Here is a 25,213-nt window from a genome sequence, read left to right as displayed (position 1 = left end):
GTGGTGTAGTGTGCTTGTATACAGCTTTTGGATCAACGCGCCCGTTCTCTTGTTCTTGTCGTTTTTCTTTTGGTTTTTTCCCATAGAGAATGAATAGGGCTCATGAATTGAATCATCCTACTCGGACACGCTCCATCGCAGATGCACCAAACCTCGTGATACTTCAGGCCAACTCCCCTGACACATACATGCAATCGGTTCTGACCCGCACTCATATTTTTCCTTTCTTTTTGCTCATCCCGTTTTCCTCCATAGGCTTGCATTGATTTTTGGCCCCATTGAAAATGAATGGTGTTTCAGGAGAAAAACTTTCACTCTCCATCAATTTTTTTAACCAAGTGACTAAACTTCAAGAAACTTCACTTGATGCCTCAGGCCAAGTCCCCGCACAGATCCATCCCCTCATCTGAGACCTGCACTCATCTTTTCCTTGGTTTTCACACATCTCTTTTTACCTCCATAGGCTTCCATTGATTTTTGGCCCCATTCAAATGAATGGAGTTTTGCTCAGTAACACTTCAGCACACATCCACCAAACTTCATACGGCACCTCAGGCCAAATCACCATCACACACATGATATCGGTTCTGATCCGCACTCGGCTTTCTCTCGCCTTTCATCCGTCCGTTTTTTCTCCATTTTGCCGCTAATCAGTGGAAGCTTGACGGAGTCGTTCCTCCCTTCCCCCAGAGGTGATGATGCATTTGGCAAGGATCTGCTCATTTGAGACTTTGACAGCAAATCAACTTCAACTCAATGGCCACTTTATTAGGAATACTTACATGCACACACGATAGCAATTAGCATATAAGCATTCACGTGTTACCATGCTAGCTGTTAGCATGTTACCCATTATGATATCATGCCTGCTGTTAGCTCACGAGTTGTTAGCATGTTATCATGAGAGCTGTTAACATGTTAGGATTAGCATGGTAGCATGCAGAGTTCGCATGTTTGCTGTTAGCGAGTTTGCCTGAGCATGTTAGCTGTTAACATGTCACCCTCAGCATGTTAGCATGCTAAAAGTTAACATACTAGCCATTAGCATGTTAGCCTGTTAGCATGATAGCTGTCAGCATATTAGCCTCAAAATGTTACAATCTTAACAAATAGCATGTTAATCATTAGCATGTTAGAATGCTAGCTGTTAGTATGTTATCTATTAGCATGATAGCTGTTCTGCTACAGCTCAGCAAGCACACTTTGCATTTTCTCTGCGGAAATGTGGTCTAGTTTTAATTGAGTTATTAGTTGTTTTAAATAAATGCTCGTGTAAATATTCGTATTTTGAGCACATTGTGAGTTTAGATACAAGAACAACACAGTCACGACCGGTTAAAATAAAACTTTCATATTGTATTTATTCACAAATAGAAGAATAAAACCTAAACTTTAAAATTGTAACCCTTTTAAGAACATATCAAGTAATTTGAAAATCATACATAATACAATAATTTATCAAACTCATGATCTTTTACAGTTGTTAAATGTGTGAATCATTCCTTATATTATTTTTTTTCTTAATGAGGAGTTCATGGAACACTGCTCATTCAGCATACTGTGTGTGTTATTGTTGATTATGTACATATGGACACAATTGTCTTAGAAGTGGAAACAGAACTGTGATTGTACTGCAGAAAGGGAGGAAGTAAAGTAACCAGTAGAACAAACAATCCCAAAAAAACTGATGCAGAATGTTCCAGAAGAGCAGACCGACGAAACAGAACGCTCCAATGATACACACATGGCAGAAGAACAGGCTCAGGATCATCCTGAAATTCACACACAGAGAAGAAAATAAGAACTCATTCTACACAATAGTGTTCTAGAACTCGAGACCGGTCTCAAGATCTCTTTTTGAAGGTCTCACTCTCGAGCATAGAGACTCGGGGTTTTGTTTCAAGACCACAACTGTGAGGATTTCACTAAAGTTCCTGTGCATTGTCTGATTTATTTGTTAACATCGTTACTGTGATGAGACGTAAAAGTTCTTGCTTCAAATGCAACCAATAACGTGGCTCATTGCTAATTTGAAATTTTCGTTACTGTTAATGGCCATCACCCCTCCCCCACCCCTTTCACACACACTGGTCTGGTCCTGGTCTTGACTCGGTTTCACCCTGCCTTGGTCTTGACTTGATCTCAACCCCTCAAAGTCTTGGTCTCGATACACTCTGGTCTTGGTCATGACTTGGTCTTGGTTTAAGTGGTCTTAACTACAACACTGGGTGGCACGGTGGTGTAGTGGTTAGCACTGTCGCCTCACAGCAAGAACGTTCGAACCCAGTGGCCGACAAGGGCCTTTCTGTGTAGAGTTTGCATGTTCTCGCCATATCTGTGTGGCTTTCCTCCCACAGTCCAAATATATGCAGGTTAGGTTAATTGGTGGCTCTAAATTGACCGTGAGTGTGAATGGTTGTTTGTGTCAGCCCTGCGATGAGCTGGCGACTTGTCCAGGGTGTACCCTGCCTCTTGCTCCTCAGCTGGGATAGACTCCAGCTTGCCCCCCGACCCCGCACGGGATAAGCAGTTACAGATAAAACAACTACAACACTAATACACACCACAGCATCCTCTACCTGTAATGCTGAAGTTCACGCACCCCTTAGCAACATCGATCAAAACGGTGAGATATTTGAATGTGCTTTACAGAAGATGTTCCTTCATTATCATAAGTAAGAAAAATCTCATCTCATCTCATTATCTCTAGCCGCTTTATCCTGTTCTACAGGGTCGCAGGCGAGCTGGATCCTATCCCAGCTGACTACGGGCGAAAGGCGGGGTTCACCCTGGACAAGTCGCCAGGTCATCACAGGGCTGACACATAGACACAGACAACCATTCACACTCACATTCACACCTACGCTCAATTTAGAGTCACCAGTTAACCTAACCTGCATGTCTTTGGACTGTGGGGGAAACCGGAGCACCCGGAGGAAACCCACGCGGACACGGGGAGAACATGCAAACTCCACACAGAAAGGCCCTCGCCAGCCACGGGGCTCGAACCCAGGACCTTCTTGCTGTGAGGCGACAGCGCTAACCACTACACCACCGTGCCACCCAGTAAGAAAAATGATAAAGAAAATACTGAACTAAACTGGAGAATATAAACATTCCTTGTCAGCATCAGTGCAAATCTTAAGAAATAAACTTCAGACTTTTCTCTCACCTGAGGTGAATTTGTCTTCGGAGATTCCACAGTATTTGACCTTCTCGCAGTGTGAGCATAAAACAGTTCCACATGATGATGCGTGATGTCCAGTAGTGAACGCTCTCCCAATCCCACACAAAGTCATAACTCAGCTGATGGGGCAGAAGGAAGAACTGCACTGCAAACGACAACCACTGTTTCCAATCAGGGTTGTCCTGGGGGGGAGCGAGAGAGAGATTAAACAGCAGCAAATAAAAACAGATCACATCACTAACTACACAAACACACGCTCATACCAGGTTCCTAAAGGGCACGTCGTCTCCTGAACTCTTCTTCTGCACTGATGGACAGCTGACATGAATGAAGGGCAGGAACGAGTCGTAATAATCGAAGAAGTACATGTAGAGGAGGGCGAGACGTGGCGAGTCGGTCATGGTGTAAAGGAAAAATAAAGACTTCCCTCCATTTACTGCCTTCAGAGAGGACAGAGACGAGAGTTATTATGCAATGAATAAACACTGTGCGCATGCGCTGTTATAGTGCCGAAGTTGACTGTTTTTCTATAAGAGCACATACTGAGACTTTCATTCCTTTTATACCAAAGCAATTTGCCAACAACAAATCTTTTACGCTCTTATTGATCAAAGAACCAAATGTCATACTATTTATCCATTTATAGTTACATTTAATGTCCATAAAACAAGTCAGTTCCTGTTCTTACTTACAGTGGTGCTTGAAAGTTTGTGAACCCTTTAGAATTTTCTATATTTCTGCATAAATATGACCTAAAACATCATCAGATTTTCACACAAGTCCTAAAAGTAGATAAAGAGAACCCAGTTAAACAAATGAGAGAAAAATATTATACTTGGTCATTTATTTATTGAAGAAAATGATCCAATATTACATATCTGTGAGTGGCAAAAGTATGTGAACCTTTGCTTTCAGTATCTGGTGTGACCCCCTTGTACAGCAATAACTGCAACTAAACGTTTGCGGTAACTGTTGATCAGTCCTGCACACCGGCTTGGAGGAATTTTAGCCCGTTCCTCCGTACAGAACAGCTTCAACTCTGGGATGTTGGTGGGTTTCCTCACATGAACTGCTCGCTTCAGGTCCTTCCACAACATTTCCATTGGATTAAGGTCAGGACTTTGACTTGGCCATTCCAAAACATTAACTTTATTCTTCTTTAACCATTCTTTGGTAGAACGATTTGTGTGCTTAGGGTTGTTGTCTTGCTGCATGACCCACCTTCTCTTGAGATTCAGTTCATGGACAGATGTCCTGACATTTTCCTTTAGAATTCGTTGGTATAATTCAGAATTCATTGTTCCATCAATGATGGAAAGCCGTCCTGACCCAGATGCAGCAAAACAGGCCCAAACCATGATACTACCACCACCATGTTTCACAGATGGGATAAGGTTCTTTTGCTGGAATGCAGTGTTTTCCTTTCTCCAAACATAACGCTTCTCATTTAAACCAAAAAGTTCTATTTTGGTCTCATCCGTCCACCAAACATTTTTCCAGTAGCCTTCTGGCTTGTCCACGTGATATTTAGCAAACTGCAGGCGAGCAGCAATGTTCTTTTTGGAGAGCAGTGGCTTTCTCCTTGCAAGCCTGCCATGCACACCATTGTTGTTCAGTGTTCTCCTGATGGTGGACTCATGAACATTAACCTTAGCCAATGTGAGAGAGGCCTTCAGTTGCTTAGAAGTTACCCTGGGGTCCTTTGTGACCTCACCGACTATTACATGCCTTGCTCTTGGAGTGATCTTTGTTGGTCGACCACTCCTGGGGAGGGTAACAATGGTCTTGAATTTCCTTCATTTGTACACAATCTGTCTGACTGTGGATTGGTGGAGTCCAAACTCTTTAGAGATGGTTTTGTAACCTTTTCCAGCCTGATGAGCATCAACAACGCTTTTTCTCAGGTCCTCAGAAATCTCCTTTGTTCGTGCCATGATACACTTCCACAAACAAGTGTTATGAAGATCAGACTTTGATAGATCCCTGTTCTTTAAATAAAACAGGGTGCCCACTCACACCTGATTGTCATCCCATTGATTGAAAACTCCTGACTCTAATTTCACCTTCAAATTAACTGCTAACCCTAGAGGTTCACATACTTTTGTCACTCGCAGATATGTAACATTGGATCATTTTCCTCAATAAATAAATGACCGAGTATAATATTTTTGTCTCATTTGTTTAACTGGGTTCTCTTTATCTACTTTTAGGACTTGTGTGAAAATCTGATGATGTTTTAGGTCATATTTATGCAGAAATATAGAAAATTCTAAAGGGTTCACAAACTTTCAAGCACCACTGTATGTTACATCAGTTATAACAGGTGTTCTATCACTGGTCTCTCTTTTATCTCAGCAACCTCATATATATCTGATCATCTTGTGATCACCACCACTGATTACCTCGCCTGGGACGGAGTCCACCAGGGGGCAAGGTATTGTTTTCGGTCGGGTTTCTTTCTTTTTTTTGTTAATGGTATTATGGGAAAACGGCTGGATCAATCTTCATGAAACTTTCAGGATAGATGGTCATCGGTCTCAAATAGAACCTCCAACATTTTGAGGGTCATCCGGTCAAGGCCACTAAAAGGTCAAAATTGTTTTTGTTGTGTCTACTGCCTCATATAGAGGCGCTAGCCACTAAATCATCACGCTGTGAGAATGTAAAAGTGTAACAATCGCGCACTGCGCACGCGCATACACGTGTTCTGATTAAAATGGCCGGTGAGTGTATACAATTCAGTTCACCATTCGAAATAAATGGACTAGACTAAAGAAATGGCTTTCAGACATGTTTATGCTTATTACAGAGGGAAAGTGCGTTCCACTGAGCTCTAGCGTCGGGCCATTTCCGGGAAATAAGTTTGGGTCGTGGCGACGGCGTGTGTATGTCAGTCTTGGTTCGGAGGTTTCAGTTTCAAAAACTGTAAGAGGTAAAATTAGAATAATATAAAGTACAGACACTTGGTATATTTTATTTAATTGTGATTTTTAAATTGTTCATTTTTGGATTATGCTTCATTTTTGTGGCTACTGCCTCATAGAGTAAATATATATGCTATATTTACTGTATGGACATGGGATTAGAAAACTATTTTATTTATAAGCAGGAGCCACATGGACCCATAGGGGACCGATTTTTTTCGCAATATCTTCCTTCATATCTATCATAAGTGCTACCGGGTGAGGTTTGTTTTGCCTGGCAAGACTTATCATTGTAAAGCATTTCGTATGACAAACACAGACTTGTCATTAAGTAGTAAAACCCTTAGAATACCATATGGTAAATGCTAGTATGTCTATTTTCTTTTGAAAAGTAGCAGGAAAAGCATTAGCCAATCAGAAGTCTGTGTTTCAAACAAAGAAAGTTCTTTTACAATGATTTTAATAGGAGCCGCCATTTTGTTTTGGCATGGTCTAGAGGCGGTCCTAGGGTGGGTCACCCAAAAAGGGACCCAACTTAAAAACTGTTAACGAGTTCAGACTTCAGTGTTCTCCTGGGATTCACTCATGCTTGCATTGTTTCTGTGCAATAAAAGTGTTTAAGGCAACTTCTTTCATGTAAGTATATTTTTTGGTAGACAGCAGCAGTTTGAAAAAGATGCGGAGGTTGGCGTGACATGTCTCATACCCCTTTTCAACCAACAGGGAACAGGTTTTGTTCTGGGTCATGCACCAAATTTTGAATCGTTTGGAGCATTTCCACCAAAAATAACTTGGTTCAGAAGCTGAAAAGTTGTTTTCCAGCTGGAACCAAAATATCGTTGGTTTTTCCAGCATGAACCATGACATCAGTGGGCGTGCCATTAGTTTGGAGAGGAAGCAGAGCATAGCAATGGAAAAGGAAACATCTTCAGAAAAACTGGACTGAAAACAAATATCTGCAACAACAGAACAAACACTCAGAGGTAATCAGTGCGCTCCATCATCTTGTGATAACTCTTGACTCCTGTTGTGAATTGTGCCATGCCCTCCGCTCATGATGCATCTTTGATTATGCTCAAAACTGGTGAAAACGTGGGCCGGTTCACTATCTGGCACCAAAGTTCAAAGAATCCTGGATAGAACCGGTTCAAGAACCTATTGGTTGAAAAGGGGTATCAGAGGAAGCATGTGCAAGTCCTACCCTCCCCGGTTCGTAGCTGTCATGTGATAGGGAACACTTAGGTCCTGAGTGGGTGGAAATTGGCAAGAACAAAGATGGGATGAATATTAAATTTCTCCTGACAGAAAACTTCATATCAGTGACGATACATTTTTCTTGGTTTGCAAGCGTTCATCGTCCAAAGAAATGAAATATTATATTATACACCACTTTTCAGATAAAAACGGTGCTAAATCTCTGTGTGTGTGTGTGTGTGTGTTATTTACCTTGTACTCCCAGAGATTTTGAGGCCGTTTGAAGCCGAGTTCCTGCACACGGTGAACTTCTTTCAGTAACGCACGTCTGTGGAGCTCATTTTCTATTCCATATGGAGGCTTTAATAAATCCTGTTCTCCTAGTGCATTTAACAACCTTACACACACACACACACACACACACACACACACACACACACACACACCATTATAGACATTTAAATTTACTATATTTTATAAGCACAAGAAACTTAAAATGGACTATAAACACCTCTAAACATTTAACTTCATTAAAAATGTGAGGATTTATAAATATACATGAATATGCAAATGACAAAAACACTCCTATGCCCTCTTGCTATCCTTAACAGCCTTACGTTTTAGCTAGCTGCTAGTGAATTATGTCACATTAACCACACGTCAGTATGTCCAAGTCGGATTTCAGTGTCTTGATTTCACGGTGATTCGTTTCACATCAGCCAAAACATAATGTTACCATGACAGCTAGAAATTGTTCATCACTAGCATCAACTAATTTAGCTAGACAGAAACCTCAGTATGGGGGTTCTGCAGCACCACAGGAAAAAAGTGTGTGTGTGTGTGTGTGTGTGTGTGTGTGTGTGTGTGTGTGTGTGTGTGTGTGTGTGTTTACCTGCCATTAACCTGCTCCTTAAGGAAGATATCTCTGTAAGGAGACATCCACGTTCCCAGGTTCTCCATCCACATGTCCACCTCATCAGGTGTCCACGCCTCAAGCGGCTTCTTCACCAGACGCTCCACCTTCAAATCTCCTGCACTCCAGTGATACACCAGAAATACCACCTAGCATTCACACACACACACACACACACACACACACACACACACACACACACACACACACACACACACACACTATCAACACATCTTACATAGTTAGTAAAAGATAAAATTCCACCATGAGAGACAGCTTCACAGTCCCGTAAAATACAAATACATTTCCTGATCAGAATTTCCTGGAATTATTCTACTACAGAGAAGTGGACCACAGAGTGTGTGTGAGCTGAGAGATGTATCCCTGGGTAAATACGAACAGGTTCAAGTTCAACCAGACAATCAAAAGTCTTTGTTTTAGTATGAAAACACTGGCATGTGTTTATAAAGAGAGAAGCCTTTATTTTTCACATAAACTACATGAAAGTCCTGTGAAATACTTTACATGTCCCAGGTTTTTTAGGAAGCTAGGTCAGATGTGATATGGTTCTCCTGGAGCTGAGAAGGTTAAGGGTCATGCTCAAGGCTGGACCAGTGGCAGCTTGGCAGTTCTGTGGCTTCAACCTCTGACCTTTAACCCAGAGCTTTAACCAGTGAACCTACCAAAGTCCTCCAAAGCAAATTCCACACAACATTTACCATTGTTTAACAAAATTCTTGTCATCTTGCTAGCAAACATCACAGACTGATGATGCAGTAGGTCTCAAAGTGAGGTTTGTGAATCATATCCAGGGGTCAGTGATTTAAACATTTGCTCCATTGGTGGAAACTACAACCTTCCTTATCACCACTATGGTATTTAGGGGTCCAAGTACCAAAGTTAACTCAGATGTAATGTATCTATCAATGGAAATTTCATGAATAGAAAACTCTATAGCTTTGATGGACAAAATATCTCATCTCATCTCATTATCTCTAGCCGCTTTATCCTGTTCTACAGGGTCGCAGGCAAGCTGAAGCCTATCCCAGCTGACTACGGGCGAAAGGCGGGGTTCACCCTGGACAAGTCGCCAGGTCATCACAGGGCTGACACATAGACACAGACAACCATTCACACTCACATTCACACCTACGCTCAATTTAGAGTCACCAGTTAACCTAACCTGCATGTCTTTGGACTGTGGGGGAAACCGGAGCACCTGGAGGAAACCCACGCGGACACGGGGAGAACATGCAAACTCTGCACAGAAAGGCCCTCGCCGGCCACGGGGCTCGAACCCGGACCTTCTTGCTGTGAGGCGACAGCGCTAACCACTACACCACCGTGCCGCCTAATAGACATGTCGTTAATATAAATTAAACTAAATGCCGTGTGATTCGCATGGATTCCTCCCGCTTACTGTCAAATCGCATGCAGTTACGGAAGCAGTCACAGGGGAGACCGGATGCATCGCAAACTGGTAACCAAACCCAAATCGTGAGCCTATAATTGAAGTCAGTATCGAGCGAGGGGTTGGTCAATGTGCAAACAGGATATCATAGAGAAGACGAGGAATCAGAGTCGAGAATAAACGGGAACTACAGTCAGAATCACAGAGAATCAGTTTCAGGAAACAAACAGCTTGGTACAATCAGATAGAGACACACTGAGCAATACTTCGCACTGATGGATTGGAGCTAGAGTCCTTAAGTACTGAGGTAAATGATGAGCAGGTGAGACAATGATTAGAATTCCAGAGAGGGAGGGCGATGAGGTGTTTGGGAGTTGTAGTCTGTGGTGGCCATGTTTGGAAGCTGGCATGAACTCTGATTCCTGGCACTATCAGTGACACTCACCCCACCAAGTGATGTATGGAGTGCTTGCCCAGGGAAAGCGAAACCTGGGACACCCAAAAAAACAATACAGGGACTGCATTAAAGAGCACCTGAAGCAAACAACCATACCTCCGTGTGATCTGTGCTGCCAATAGGACAACCTGGCGGTCTACAGTTCACACAGCTGCCAAGAACTTTGAAGAGACTCATCAGCATCAACTCATTAATAACCAGCACCAGACAGAAGGCAGCAGTAAGCAATCCAGCTATAATGGCTCACCAATGTCCTCAATGTCAATGCTTGTGTGGCTGACATATTGGACTTGTGAGCCACATATGCTCTCATCAAAAAGAAGATTCCACAAGAAGATTGCCATCGTCAGCTGTGATGGGCCACCTGAACTGCTTAATTATTTGGTGAACTAATATATATTTTTTCAATATTATTTTTTCGCAAACAGGTAACCAAATCCAAATTGTGAGCCTATAATTGAGGTCACTGAGGTCAATTAGACAAGAATTGGGTGTGGAGAGTGTCCTTACTTTTGCGGAGTGTGCCCAACTTAGGTGGTTAGATTAGATTAGATTAGATTAGATTAGATTAGATTAGATTAGATAAAACTTTATTGATCCCTTTGGGAGGGTTCCCTCAAGGAAATTGAGATTCCAGCAGCATCATTACAGATAAACAGAGAAAAGAAATAGAGAAAAACTTCTAGATAAATTAAAATAAATGAAGTATTTACATATACAAATATAAAAGAATAAGATATGGGGAAGAGAGGAAGGGGGGAGGGAGGAAGGGGGAGGGGGAAAGGGGGGGAGAAGTGGGGTTATGGTAAGTGTGTGTGTGTGGGGGGGGGAAGCAGGAAAGATATTGCACGTTATATTGCACATTGTCCGGTATTGCTTATTGTTAGGCTAGGCTACTGCTCCTTCCCGTCCTCTGTCCTCCTGTTACCCCTCCTCCCCCCCAGAGAAGAGTTGTACAGTCTGATGGCGTGAGGGACAAAGGAGTTTTTGAGTCTGTTCGTCCTGCACTTGGGAAGGAGCATTCTGTCACTGAACAGGCTCCTCTGGTTGCTGATGACGGTGTGCAGAGGGTGACTGGCATCGTCCATGATGTTCAATAGTTTGCCCATAGACCTCTTCTCTGTCACTGCCACCAGAGAGTCCAGCTTCATCCGACCACAGAGCCGGCCCGCCTGATTAGTTTGTCCAGCCTGGATGTGTCCTTCTTGGATGTGCTGCCCCCCCAGCACACCACGGTGTAAAACAGGACACTGGCGACCACAGACTGATAGAACATCCCCAGGAGTTTCCTGCAGATGTTAAAGGACCGCAGCCTCCTAAGGAAGTATAGCCTGCTCTGTCCCTTCCTGTATAAGTGATTGGTGTTGCAAGTCCAGTCCAGCTTGCTGTCCAGCCACAGCCCGAGGTACTTGTAGGAATCCACAGCCTCCACCTCGACTCCCTCGATCAGAACTGGTCGTGACCTTGGTCTGGACCTCCCAAAGTCAATGACCAGCTCCTTCATCTTCGAGGTGTTGAGCTGCAGATGGTTCCTGTTGCACCACACAGCAAAGTCCCTCACTAGGCTCCTATACTCCTCCTCTCTGTCGTTGCTGATACACCCAACGATGGCTGTGTCATCGGCGAACTTCTGAATGTGACACAGCTCCAAGTTGTAGCAGAAGTCCGCGGTGTACAGGGTGAAGAGAAGAGGGGCCAGCACCTTGCCCTGGGGTGCACCGGTGCTGCTAATTACAGTGTCAGACGTGATGTCCTTCAGCCTGATGTACTGCGGCCTTTTGGTGAGGTAGCTGGAGATCCAGGTGACCAGGCAGGGGTCCACTCGCATCCTGTTCAGTTTGTCCTGAAGCAGTAGGGGCTGGATGGTGTTGAAGGCACTCGAGAAGTCCAAGAAGAGGATCCTCACTGTGCCATTTCCCTTATCCAGATGCGAGTGGGCTCGGTCTAGCAGGTAGAGGATGGCATCTTCCACACCAACACCTGCCCGGTATGCAAACTGCAGACAGTCCTGGGCATGTTGTACCTGGGGTCTGAGGAGGCTGAGGAAGAGCCACTCCAATGTCTTCATCAGATGTGAAGTGAGTGCCACCGGTCGGAAGTCGTTCAGCTCGCTGGGCCGATTCTTTTTGGGAACTGGAACGATACATGGTGTCTTCCAGAGGGTTGGCACTCTCCCAAACTGCAGGCTGAGGTTGAAGATGCGTTGAAGTGGTTCACCCAGTTCAGCAGCACAGCTCTTCAGTAGTCGTGGACACACCTTGTCTGGGCCTGCTGCTTTCCTGGGGTGAAGCTTCCTCAGTTGACCTCTGACCTGGTCTGTAGTAATGCATGGAAGAGTCTGTGTTGAGGTGGGGGGAGGTGTGTTGAGGGAAGAAGGAGAGATGGCTGCAGTGAGGGAGAGGGTGGGGGGGACGTGGGCTGGTTGAACCAATTGAAGAAGTCATTCAACTTGTTCGCCCTCTCCACTGTCCCCTCAATGACTCTGGTCTTTATATTGTGGCCTGTGATGGTTTTCACACCTTCCCAGACCTCCCTCATACTGTTCTCCTTCAGCTTCTGCTCCACCTTTCTCCTGTAGCTGTCCTTAGCTTCCCTCATGCAGCGTTTCACCTCCTGCTGTACTGCCATCATCGCCTCCCTATCCCTGCTCCTGAAGGCAGCCTTCTTCCTGTTGAGGACAGCTTTGACTTCCTGTGTTACCCATGGCTTATTATTAGGGTAACACTGTACAAGTCTTAGCGGGGGAGACCACGTCTGCACAGAAGTTGAGATATACCCTGTCCACACTAGGGATTTTGTACCGATACGAAACTACTTTCGTACCATAACACCTGTCCACACTAGCAACTATACCGGTACTGTAGCGGTATAACTGTATCGGTACGAAACCCACAAATGTATGGGTTTCGTACCGGTACAGTATCGGTACTGTAGCGCTTCGCTGTAGTGTGGACAGATGAAGCGGTTCTGTATCGATACAAATATAATGTGCATGTGCAAAGTCACACACCTCAATTGATGTCTTCGCTGAATAAAATAGTGAAGAACGGAGATTCGTTTGTTTCTTTCTCAACTGCCTCGTGTGTTTTATACGATTTGACTGAATAAATGACCACCAGAAATACAGACTGTACATTGACAACAAAAAGCACACACGCGTTGTTTCATCCGTACGGAAGCCGAGAGAGGCCCTTCATATAATCCTTTTTTTATTCACCTTGTTATCCCGAGATAACGACATAATTAATTCAGGATCTCGAGAAAACAACACAACTAATTCGAGATCTCGAGAAAACAAAACCGTTATTTCGAGATCTCGAGTAAACAGCTGAGAAATGGTTCATTCAGGTGCGCCAAGAGACTTGTGATATGCTGACTTTGGGGCTATTTCTCATTCTGTATAGACGCAACTTTGGTCATTAGAATGTCTGGAATAATCGATCACCTAATAAGGCAATATTTTGATCAGGGGTTGACACAGGGAGAGATTGCATCAAGTCTTTTAATGAGGGATAATTTCAAAATTAGTCCACGGCACCTTCGCAGAAGACTGGCCCGGCTTCGTCTCTACCGATGGAGATACAGTGATCCAGTTGAGATCATGAAATAATTGTTTTGTTTTCTCGAGATCATGAAATAATTGTTTTGTTTTCTCGAGATCTTGAAATAACGGATGCCATATATTCTCGGAAGGAAGTTACTCGGTAACCACGGAAACATTTCGCGCACGCGCATTTCAACTACTGTGAAAGAAAACCGCAAACATTTCTCGCTAGTGTAGACAGATGCACTAAACTGTACCGTTATACTTTGTATCGATACAGTTATACCACTTTCGTACCGGTATAAGTGTGAACACAGCAATAATCTATCAGACAGTATGTCAGCCCCTCTACAGTATGTCCTCACAGTGTGGGCTAAGCAGCACATCCCAGTCCGTGATGTCATAGCAGTCTCTGAGGGCATCTTCCATTTCAGGGGACCACCTCCTGATGGAGCTAGTTGTTGCAGGCTGCCTTTGGTTTGGTCATATGATGAGAATGGAGGACCAGTGAATACCAAAGAAATGGTTCATCTGGAAATCTACAACTAAAAGACCCATAGGATGGCCAAGAAAGCAATGGATCCAAAACATTATGGAGTCACTCACAGCAAGATTGACATCTTTGGACTCTGTAAAGGAAGCCGAATTATTTAAAGATCAGCATAAATGGAAAAAGCTTATCTACTGACAGGTGTTAGGCCTATCAGGAGTTGGGTTGGGTGATTATTTTTCTGAAAACTTTTCTGCCCTAATAACTTTCTGTAGCCTCAGTGTCATCAAAGTCCTTTGAGTAAAGTCTGTTCACTTGGTGGCCATCTTGGCAATGTTCCGAAAAAACTAGAAATGGATCAGTGGTGATGAAGCTTCAGACGTGGATCTGAAACGGTTACAATCTGACAAAAAGTAATGTAAATAATGTGTGGTGTTTTGGCCCCAAAATCCCAAGAAAGTAAGTAAGTTGGTAAGTAAGAAAATAAACAAAAACAAATAAATAAGTAAATAAATAAAAAAATGAATGAAAGAAAGAATCTCAGGTCGCTGTAGTTACTGTGTAAACACATTTCTTCATAATCCTGGGAAGATTTATTTATAGGAAACTGTCATAACTAACGGAACAAAGTATAACTCACAGTAGTAAAAGTGAGAGTGATGAGCACTCCAGAAAAGAATCCTCCGGGGCCCAGCCAGGGGTACCATTGCACAGGGGGCCGAGTAGCTCGACAGCGAATCACATGCTCAGCTTGCTCGAATACTTGCAGAGACTGAACGATACGCGGGTCAGCCATGATGCTCTGTCGTCTTCTCTCTACGTTGGCCTGGAAATGTTTCTCCACCAAATCTCTGCACAGAACACACACTTCATATCAGTTTAAACACAAACACTCACCTTTAAACCTGAAAAAAAAAAAATCAGGGATAGAAAATGCAGACTGAAAAAGGAAATCTTTTCTTTTCTGGCTACTGTAATCCATAATGCAAAAGACAATTTAAACATGAAAAAATAAAAGATTAGTACTAAAACTAATCACTGGTTTCATTTCACAAAATGGCTTCCGCATTCATTATAATTATATTTGTAGAATAGCACCTGATCCAGCACGTCTTATTGTTTTGGATTTAGTTGTGCTCTGATGGTTACTCATGCGCACAACTTAATGAAGCCACAAAATACTAAATCAAGGTCATGAAACTGTCATGTGTGTGTGAGATGCAGCAATTCTGTCGCATATTGTGACGTGGTGTGAACACAGCGGCTTTACCTGAATGAGATGTTGACTTTGGGGAAACCATGCCAGATCCTGCGACAGGTCGGACACATGGCCTTCCTGGAGGACTGCACCCACATGGCGAGACAGTGACGACAGAAACTGTGTCCACAGCTCAGCGTGGTGGGATCCAGCAACACATCATAGCAGCAGAGACATGTGACTTCAGGCAGCGAGATGCCGTTAGCTTTATCATCATCATCATCATCATCAAACTCTGAGATGTTGATGTAACAGTCAGTGGGTTTTTGGTGCACGTAGGTCATTGAACTGCAATCAGACACGAGAGATCAGCTATATGGAGGCATAAAGACTTAAATAAGCGTTCTGTGTGTGTGTGTGTGTGTGTGTGTGTGTGTGTATATTGGTGTTTGAAACTGCAATAATACATGCTAGTTCCTTCTGGAACAAATCTCAATTACTATTTCAGATTTATATGCTAATTATTTAAAGTGTTTTCATAAGAATCCAACTGTACTCCATAGTGATTCTCAGACTGTTTAAAGTCACCTACCCCTTTACTAGACTGGGATTATTTTTAGAGAACTGTCAGAAAAAAAAAGTTTTTAATGCAATTATTATATATATTACAGAGTACTGTATTTGTTTTTTATTTTTAATATGAAAAGGGGAAAATTTTCAGGAATAGTGATATTTGAGTACTTTTAATGAGCCACTAGTGAATTTTGTTTCCGTCACAAATCGAGTTATTCACAGTTATGTTCTATCCGATGGCAACAAAATATGTTCAATTAAAATCCCAGCTCCAGTACTCAGTCATTCTTCTGTAGTATCAGATTAAATCTGTTTCATGTGAAATTACAGCACATATTTTAGTATCTACAACCCTGTTTTCCAAAAAGTTGGGATAGGGGCATGTTTACCACTGTGTTGCATCACCTCTACACTCTGTAAACGTTTGGGAACTGAGGAGACCAATTGCTGTAGTTTTGAAAGAGAAATGTTGTCCCATTCTTGCCTGTTTTACAATTTCAGCTGCTCAACAGTTTGGGGTCTCCTTTGTCATATTTTGTGATTCATAATGCGCCAAATGTTTTAAATGGGAGACAGGGCTGGACTGCAGCAGGCCAGTTTAGCACCCGGACTCTTTTACTACAGAGCCATGCAGTTTTAATATGTGCAGATTTTCTCTTACTGAAAGAAGGAAGGACTTCCCTGAAAAAGATTTTGTCTGGATGGCAGCATGTTGCACTGAAATGTGTTTATATCATTCAGCATTAATGATGACTTCCCAGATGTACAAGCTCCCCATGTCATGTGCCCTAATGCCCCCTCATACCATCACAGATGCTGAATGCTTTTGAGCTGTGCACTGATAACAAGCCGGACGGTCCCTCTCCTCTTTAGCCTGGAGGACGTGGGGTCCATGATTTCTAAAAATAATTTCTACTTTTGATTCGTCAGACCTCGGGACAGTTTTCCACCTCGCCTCAGTCCATCGTAAAAGAGCTTGGGCCCAGAGAAGGGGGCGGGGTTTCTGGATATTGTTTATATCTGGTTTTAACTTGCATTTGTGGATGCAGTAATGAAGTGTTTTCACAGACGATGGTTTTCTGAAGTGTTCCTGAGCCCATACAGTGATTTCCACTACAGACACGTGTCTGCTTTTAATGCAGTGTCTCCTGAGGGCCTGAAGATCGCAGGCATCCAATGCCAGTTTTCAGCCTTGTCTCTCGCATACAGAGATTTCTCCAGATTCTCTGAATCTTTTAATGATATTATGGACCATAGATGATGTGATCCACAAATTCTTTGCAGTTTTACATTGAGGAATGTTATTCTTAAATTGTTGCAGTCTTTCACAGAGCGGTGAACCCCGCCCATCTTTACTTCTGAGGGACTCCGCCTCTCTGGGATGCTCTTTTTATATCCAATCATCTTACTGACCTGTTGACAATTAAACTAATTAGTTTCTTTTAAAAACATTACACAACTTTTTCAGTCTTTTGTTGCCCCTGTCCCAACTTTTTTAAATGTGTTGCTGACATCAAATGAAAAATGAGCAAATATTTTTCAAAAAACAATAAAATTTTTCAGTTTTAATATTTGATATGCTGTCTTTGGACGATTTTCAATGAAATATAGAGTTCCCATGATTTGAAAATCATGACATTGTGTTTTTATTTAGGTTTTACAGTGTTCCAACTTTTTTTGGAAATGGGGTTGTATTTTATTGGCCCTACTAAGTACTGAAAGTGCCAAAAGTTTTAAATAGATTCTAAAATGTAAAGATAAATGGTGCAAGTACAACTCAGTTTAAGCTGGTGTTTGGATACGCCCACCTGAGAAGAATGTGGTGAACGTAGAAGGAAAAATCCCTTCCAGAAAAAAAAATTCCAGAATAAAATGAAAGAAAAAGAGAGAGAGAGAGAGAGAGAGAGAGAGAGAGAGAGAGAGAAATGATGCATATTTTTTGTTGGTAAAATAAAGTTTTATTTTAATTAATCTTTGATTATAATTATTTGTACTTGCATCTTTTTTTTTTGTTAAAGCTTTGCTGTAATGAAATATCCATCCATCCATCCATCCATCCATCCATCCATTATCTGTAGCCGCTTATCCTGTACAGGGTCGCAGGCGAGCTGGAGCCTATCCCAGCTGACTACGGGTGAAAGGCGGGGTACACCCTGGACAAGTCGCCAGGTCATCACAGGGCTGACACATAGACACAGACAACCATTCACACTCACATTCACACCTACGCTCAATTTAGAGTCACCAGTTAACCTAACCTGCATGTCTTTGGACTGTGGGGGAAACCGGAGCACCCGGAGGAAACCCACGCGGACACGGGGAGAACATGCAAACTCCGCACAGAAAGGCCCTCGCCGGCCACGGGGCTCGAACCCGGACCTTCTTGCTGTGAGGCGACGGTGCTAACCACTACAGTAATAGAATATTTAATATTTAAAACATTTTAATGATGTCAGAAATGCGAGGTATTTTAGGTTTTCATGACCTATAATAATAGATTGTTATTTAACAAAAAAGAGTCTCATGAACTTTATTATTTATCTGAATGTTTTCACCTGATGGAGGTGTCATGTGCTTTACACTTCACATGTCAGATCTGTATCTTATGTATTAGGAAATTCCTGTTAGGACTAGGACTGTTTTGGCCTCTAGAGGCCGCTGTTATTTCCTTTTCATGTCGTGTTTATTTTGGCCTCTAGAGGCCGCCACTGTTCCTGTGTCTTGTGTTTGTGTTAATTGCCTAATTATCTTCACCTGTGTCCTTAATTAGTTTGTCTATTTATACCCCTGAGTTCAGTCCTCTTGTCACGGAGTCTTTGTGCTGTTATGTTTATCTCCAGTTTCCTTTGTACTGTGTTTTTTGATCTTCTTAGCTTTTGAATTTTTGCACTTTGCTTTTCTTTTGGATTATACTCTTTGGGTTTTTTTTGTCTTTTGTTTTGCCCTGTATATAGTGTATATAGTTTAAATAAACCTTTTGATTCTTTTTCTACTTCCGCCTCACGCCTCTGCATTTGAGTCATCCCCCTGGTGGCCTAGTGGGGGTTTGCTGGATTATCACACCAACGAACCAGGTTCGAATCCCAGCAAAACCCTAACAGAAAGACTCCGTCATGACCGACTCAGCAGAGGCTGCTTCAACTGTCTACCCGGCCAACCTTCAGGGAATTATGGCAGCTTTGACACGCTTCGGAGCGACCATGGACGCTCATGGACGTACGCTCACCAGCCAACGTGAGGCCCTCGCTCGCCACGAGGAACTGCTTCAGCAAATTGGGAAAACCCTGGCACAGCTGACATCTCTGCCTGCATCTCCTGCTCCTGATCCAGTTCCTGCTCCTGATCCAGCTCCCACTCCTGCTCCAGTGCCTCCTGCAATGCTGCCTTCTTCACCTCGCGAACCCAGCCTTCCTGCACCACAGAGGTATGACGGCAAGCACAGTGAGTGCCGAGAGTTCCTTACCCAGTGTCAACTCACCTTTGAGCTTCAGCCTACCACCTACACTACGGATCGCCGCAAGATTGCCTTTGTGATCACCTTATTAGCTGGTAAGGCGCGAGCCTGGGCTACTGCTATCTGGCAAAGACAGGGACCTGAGTGCTTTGATTTCCAGCTGTTTTCTGAAGAGATGCTTCGGGTCTTCGATCAGGCAGACATCAGTACCGACGCAGCCCGAAAGCTCATGTCCATCCGGCAAGGAGGAAGCGTCGCAGATTACGCCATCTCGTTCCGAACACTCGCAGCAGTAAGTGGATGGAACGAGACTGCCCTGGTGTCAGCCTTTCACCATGGTCTGTCTGACCCCATCAAGGACGGTCTGGCCTCTATTGGATGCCCAAGTGACCTCGAAACCCTCATCTCACATGCTATTCGTCTGGACAACAGGATGAGAGAACGCCACCAAGCCTTGAGCCCCCCCAGCCTCCCTACCTCTACCTGGAGACCGTCTACCTCCTTCAGTGACTGTCCAGAACCCATGCAAGTGGGTCGTACTCGCCTCTCCGCATCTGAGAGGGAGCGCAGAAGGAGGGACAAGTGCTGCATCTACTGTGGCAAGCCTGGTCACTTCCGAGCATCATGTCCCGAACTCTTGGGAAAAGGACCGCCCCGTCCAGCCGAGGGAGGGTTGTGACGGGGCCTACCCTCTCTCCCGGACTCCCTGGCCAAGGAATCTACATCCCGGTCTCCATCTCCTGGGGTGAGTCTGTCCACTCTTGTCAAGCTTTGATAGACTCAGGGGCGGCTGGGAACTTTATGGATATTCACTTCGCCCAAAGCATCAATATACCTACTGCACCTCTTGAAGTCCCTCTGTCTGTGTCTGCCCTCGATGGCCAAGCGTTAGGTGATGGAAGAGTCACTCAAGTTACTTCTCCAGTCTTCCTCCAGTCTCAAGGTCACAAGGAAGAAATATCCCTGCACCTGATTCCTTCACCTGAGTTCCCAGTTATTCTAGGCCTTCCTTGGCTTACTCGCCACAACCCTCGCATAGACTGGGTAACAAGCCAGGTTGTGGAATGGGGCCCTGCATGCCATGCCTCTTGTCTGCTCTCTAGCTCTCCTGTGTCTCCTGCCGAGCCCCCTGATCTCACCGAGTTATCTCAAGTTCCCACAGAGTACTGGGATCTCAAGGAGGTATTCAGCAAGAGCAGGGCCGCCGTTCTTCCTCCGCACCGGGCCTACGACTGTGCCATCGACTTGCTCCCTGGGACTACCCCTCCTCGTGGCAGACTGTTTTCACTCTCTCAGCCAGAACGCAAGGCCATGGAGGAATACCTCAAAGATGCCCTGGTCTCTGGGTTTATTCGACCCTCCACTTCACCTGCTGGAGCCGGCTTCTTCTTTGTCGGCAAGAAGGATGGGGGGCTCCGACCATGTATTGATTACAGGGGCCTGAATAAGATCACTGTGCGCAACCGATATCCCCTTCCGCTGATGTCCACAGCTTTCGACCTGCTCCAAGGCGCCACCGTCTTCACCAAGTTGGACCTACGGAACGCATACCACCTCATCCGTATCCGACAGGGAGACGAGTGGAAGACTGCCTTTAACACCCCGTCTGGGCACTACGAATACCAGGTGATGCCCTTCGGACTCACCAACGCACCAGCTGTTTTTCAGGCCCTAATCAACGACGTCTTAAGGGACATGATTAACCTATATGTTTTTGTCTACCTCGACGACATCCTTATCTTTTCCAAGACCATGCAGGAGCACCGCCACCATGTCCGCCAGGTTCTCCAGAGGCTGCTACAGAACAATCTGTTCGCCAAGGCCCAGAAATGCGAATTTCATGTTCCCGAGGTCTCCTTTCTGGGATTTATTGTACGGACAGGCCAACTCCAAATGGACCCTGCCAAGACCCTGGCCGTCCGGGATTGGCCTACTCCCAAGTCCGTTAAGGAGGTTCAGCGGTTCTTAGGATTCGCTAACTTCTACCGCAAGTTCATCAGGAACTTCAGTTCTGTGGCAGCACCCATGTCAGACCTCACCAAAGGGACAGGTGGATCTTATGGCTGGTCTCCTCAGGCAGAAAAGGCGTTCAAAGACCTCAAGGACCGCTTCTGCACGGCACCCATTCTGGTTCTCCCGGACACCTCCCAACCATTCATCGTGGAGGTGGACGCCTCGGACAGTGGTGTCGGCGCGGTGCTCTCTCAACGTTCGGAAGGAAAGCTGCACCCCTGCGCTTACTTCTCCCACCGCCTGAGTCCTGCTGAGTCCCGGTACGATGTGGGGGATCGAGAACTGCTAGCGGTCAAACTGGCCCTTGAGGAGTGGAGGCACTGGCTGGAGGGAGCACAACATCCATTCCTGGTTTGGACTGACCACAAGAACCTGGAGTACCTCCAGCAAGCCAAGAGACTGAACCCTCGACAGGCTAGGTGGGCCCTGTTTTTCAGTCGGTTTGACTTCACCCTCTCATACCGCCCCGGCTCCAAGAACACCAAACCTGATGCACTGTCCAGACTGTTCTCTGCCACTAACAGGGAGAATGAAGTCGGGCCTATTATCCCTGTGTCCCGGATTGTGGCCCCTGTCCGCTGGGGTATTGAGGAGGCTGTCCGACGAGCCCAACGCCAGGACCCCGGTCCTGGGACGGGGCCACCAGGCCTCTTGTACGTCCCACATCAAGCCCGGGCCAAGGTTCTCCAGTGGGGTCACTCTTCCCCTCTCACCGCCCACCCGGGAGCTCGGAGGACCCTGGACTTCCTGAAAAGACGCTTCTGGTGGCCTGACATGGAGAAGGAAGTAAGGTCATTTGTCCTGTCCTGTGAGGTTTGCACCAGAACCAAGAACCCACGACAGCGTCCCCAGGGTCTCCTGCATCCTCTGACCATTCCCCGGCGTCCCTGGTCCCACGTGGCAGTCGACTTTATCACGGGTCTCCCTGAGTCACAAGGTAACACGGTCATTTTGGTCTTAGTTGACAGATTCTCCAAGGCCTGCCGCTTCATACCACTGTGCAAACTCCCCTCTGCTCTTGAAACTGCGAAACTTTTGTTTAATCATGTCTTCCGAGTCTTTGGTCTTCCACAGGACATCGTCTCAGACCGAGGGCCCCAGTTCTCCTCCCGAGTGTGGCACGGGTTCTGCAAGGTCATCGGAGCCACTGCCAGCCTCTCCTCTGGGTTTCACCCACAGTCCAATGGTCAGACGGAGAGGCTCAACCAGGACCTGGAAACCACCCTGCGAGGCCTGGCTATGGATAACCCGACATCGTGGAGCACCTGGCTGCCATGGGCGGAGTACGCCCACAACACCCTGCAGTCATCGGCCACCAAGCTGTCGCCATTCCAGTGCCAATTCGGGTTCCAGCCACCTCTGTTCCCGGACCAGGAGGAGGACGCGGGGGTGCCCTCGGTCAACCAATATGTGAGACGGTGTCGCAAGACCTGGAGCAAGGTCAGGAAGACCCTCATACAGACCTCCAGAACCAACCAGACTCAGGCCAACCGCCATAGAAGACCTGCACACGCTTTCCGCCCTGGGCAGCGTGTTTGGCTGTCCACTAAGGACCTTCCACTGCGGGTGGAGAACCGCAAGCTTGCTCCTCGCTACATTGGCCCCTTCAAGGTGGTGCGCAGGGTGAACCCTGTCTCCTACCGGCTCCAGTTGCCCCGGACTCTGAGGATCAACCCCACTTTCCATGTTTCCCTGTTACGGCCCGTACTGACGTCTACGTATGCCCCTGCCCCTAGGAACCCCCCACCCCCCCGCATCTTCCAGGGGCAGACTGTGTTCACTGTGAATCGCCTGCTTGACTCCCGCCGGGTCCGCGGCGGGTTGCAATATCTGGTGGACTGGGAGGGCTATGGTCCTGAGGAGCGCTGCTGGGTTCCTGCTCGGGATGTCCTTGATAAAGAACTATGTCGGGACTTCCATTCGGCCCATCCGGATCGCCCTGGGAACGTCAGGAGACGCTCCTAGAGGGGGGGGTCCTGTTAGGACTAGGACTGTTTTGGCCTCTAGAGGCCGCTGTTATTTCCTTTTCATGTCGTGTTTATTTTGGCCTCTAGAGGCCGCCACTGTTCCTGTGTCTTGTGTTTGTGTTAATTGCCTAATTATCTTCACCTGTGTCCTTAATTAGTTTGTCTATTTATACCCCTGAGTTCAGTCCTCTTGTCACGGAGTCTTTGTGCTGTTATGTTTATCTCCAGTTTCCTTTGTACTGTGTTTTTTGATCTTCTTAGCTTTTGAATTTTTGCACTTTGCTTTTCTTTTGGATTATACTCTTTGGGTTTTTTTTGTCTTTTGTTTTGCCCTGTATATAGTGTATATAGTTTAAATAAACCTTTTGATTCTTTTTCTACTTCCGCCTCACGCCTCTGCATTTGAGTCATCCCCCTGGTGGCCTAGTGGGGGTTTGCTGGATTATCACACCAACGAACCAGGTTCGAATCCCAGCAAAACCCTAACAATTCCCCCTGCTTAGCTGATTGAAAGTGGCATTTAAACAGAACATGATGCACACAAACAAAGAAGTGAAAGTAAAAATGTTCATCCTTTGACAGTACAGCAGGTTTATAGACATATTTATATAAAGTTGAATCACGAAGAGTGCATCTCAAAAGGAATGTGAAATAATAACTATAATTATCCCCTTTTTAATGTCTGCTATGTGCTCTCGAGTGCAGAGTCATCAGGATAGAATTAATCACATACTCAGAAACTCACATGAAGTGAAATCAGGAACCCAGGAAGGAGGGAGAGAGAGAGAGAGAGAGAGAGAGAGAATATTCAGCTGAACTTACTTCACTTTTGCTTGACTCACAGGTGATGATAATGATGATCATGAGAGTAGCTGTGGTGAAAATGAAACTCTGAACAAACCTGCTTGCCTAAAAGCAGGACTTCTAAAGTGAAAGTAATGCGCACATCGTCACACAATACTCACGAGAGGTTGGCAACAAACCCCACCCTAAAAACTGTTCCTCCTCCTTCTTAGGAAAACAGTTAGACTTCTGACATTTTGCAGGCTCCTTTATCCAGAGCGACTTCCATTTATCTCATTTATACACCTGAGCAGTTGTGGGTGAAGGGTCTTGCTCAAGCGCCCAGCAGTAGCAGGACTTGAACTCACAACCTGACAAACTGAAATCCAATGCCTTCACATCCGAGCTACCAAAACCCTCAGGAAACCATTCTGCACCTGACTGTAAAGAACTGTTACTCATCAACCAGAAGGCAGGTAATGAACTAAAACTATAAAATACATATCAATAATGCATTTTATTTATAGGTACCTCAAGGACACCTTCCAAAACACACGATAAAAATCAACATCAAAACTGTATCAGACAGCAAAGATATAAAATAATGTTATAATAATTCATACTGTTGGAAGAACCAACATCCATCCAATAAAACCTTAACACCTGAATCTTAAACTGTACACACTTTACTGTGTGTGTTTAAGTGTTTCTCCGATTCCTAACACACCCAGTAACACACATCAAGGCTTGGTGATGATACGACAAGTAATAAAAGCAGCGTGATCATTAACATTTACAGTGTGGGCCTTGATGCACAATCCTGATCCTCTGACTGTAGAATAATTATAGTTCGACATTATGACTTCGTCTATCTTTTAATCTTATCAGCATTATATACAAAACAGAAGTCATTTTTTCCTCTTGCTTTTAATTCAGTCTGAGGTTGCTCCATGGTTTTTTGTCAAGTTTGATCTTACAATTTCATGATCGATTTGATGATTTTTGATTGATTTTACAATCTCATATTTGATTTTCATGATTCTATTTGGTTTTGTAGTTGAGTCACTAAACCTCGAGTCCGAGTCCAGTCTCGAGTCCCCAGTGT

The 25,213-nt window shown here is 44.9% G+C and overlaps 1 protein-coding gene across 1 annotated transcript; it reads right to left on the bottom strand.

Moving 5' to 3' along the window:
• Positions 1-1,409: 1,409 nt before the first annotated feature.
• Positions 1,410-24,289, bottom strand: LOC132896359 (bifunctional apoptosis regulator-like). The gene is made up of 8 exons (XM_060937131.1): positions 24,148-24,289; positions 15,391-15,666; positions 14,761-14,971; positions 8,198-8,367; positions 7,558-7,702; positions 3,451-3,627; positions 3,173-3,369; positions 1,410-1,772 (listed from the first exon to the last, which is right to left on the bottom strand). The coding sequence occupies exons 2-8, from the start codon at positions 15,660-15,662 to the stop codon at positions 1,568-1,570; spliced, it is 1,377 nt and encodes a 458-aa protein (XP_060793114.1). The 5' UTR covers positions 15,663-15,666; positions 24,148-24,289; the 3' UTR covers positions 1,410-1,567.
• Positions 24,290-25,213: the final 924 nt, after the last annotated feature.

The sequence above is a fragment of the Neoarius graeffei genome, chromosome 13 (genome assembly GCF_027579695.1).
Source record: "Neoarius graeffei isolate fNeoGra1 chromosome 13, fNeoGra1.pri, whole genome shotgun sequence".
Taxonomy (NCBI): domain Eukaryota; kingdom Metazoa; phylum Chordata; class Actinopteri; order Siluriformes; family Ariidae; genus Neoarius; species Neoarius graeffei.
The sequence above is the reverse complement of the archived record's forward strand: the minus strand, read 5'-3'. Positions and strand labels throughout refer to the sequence as shown.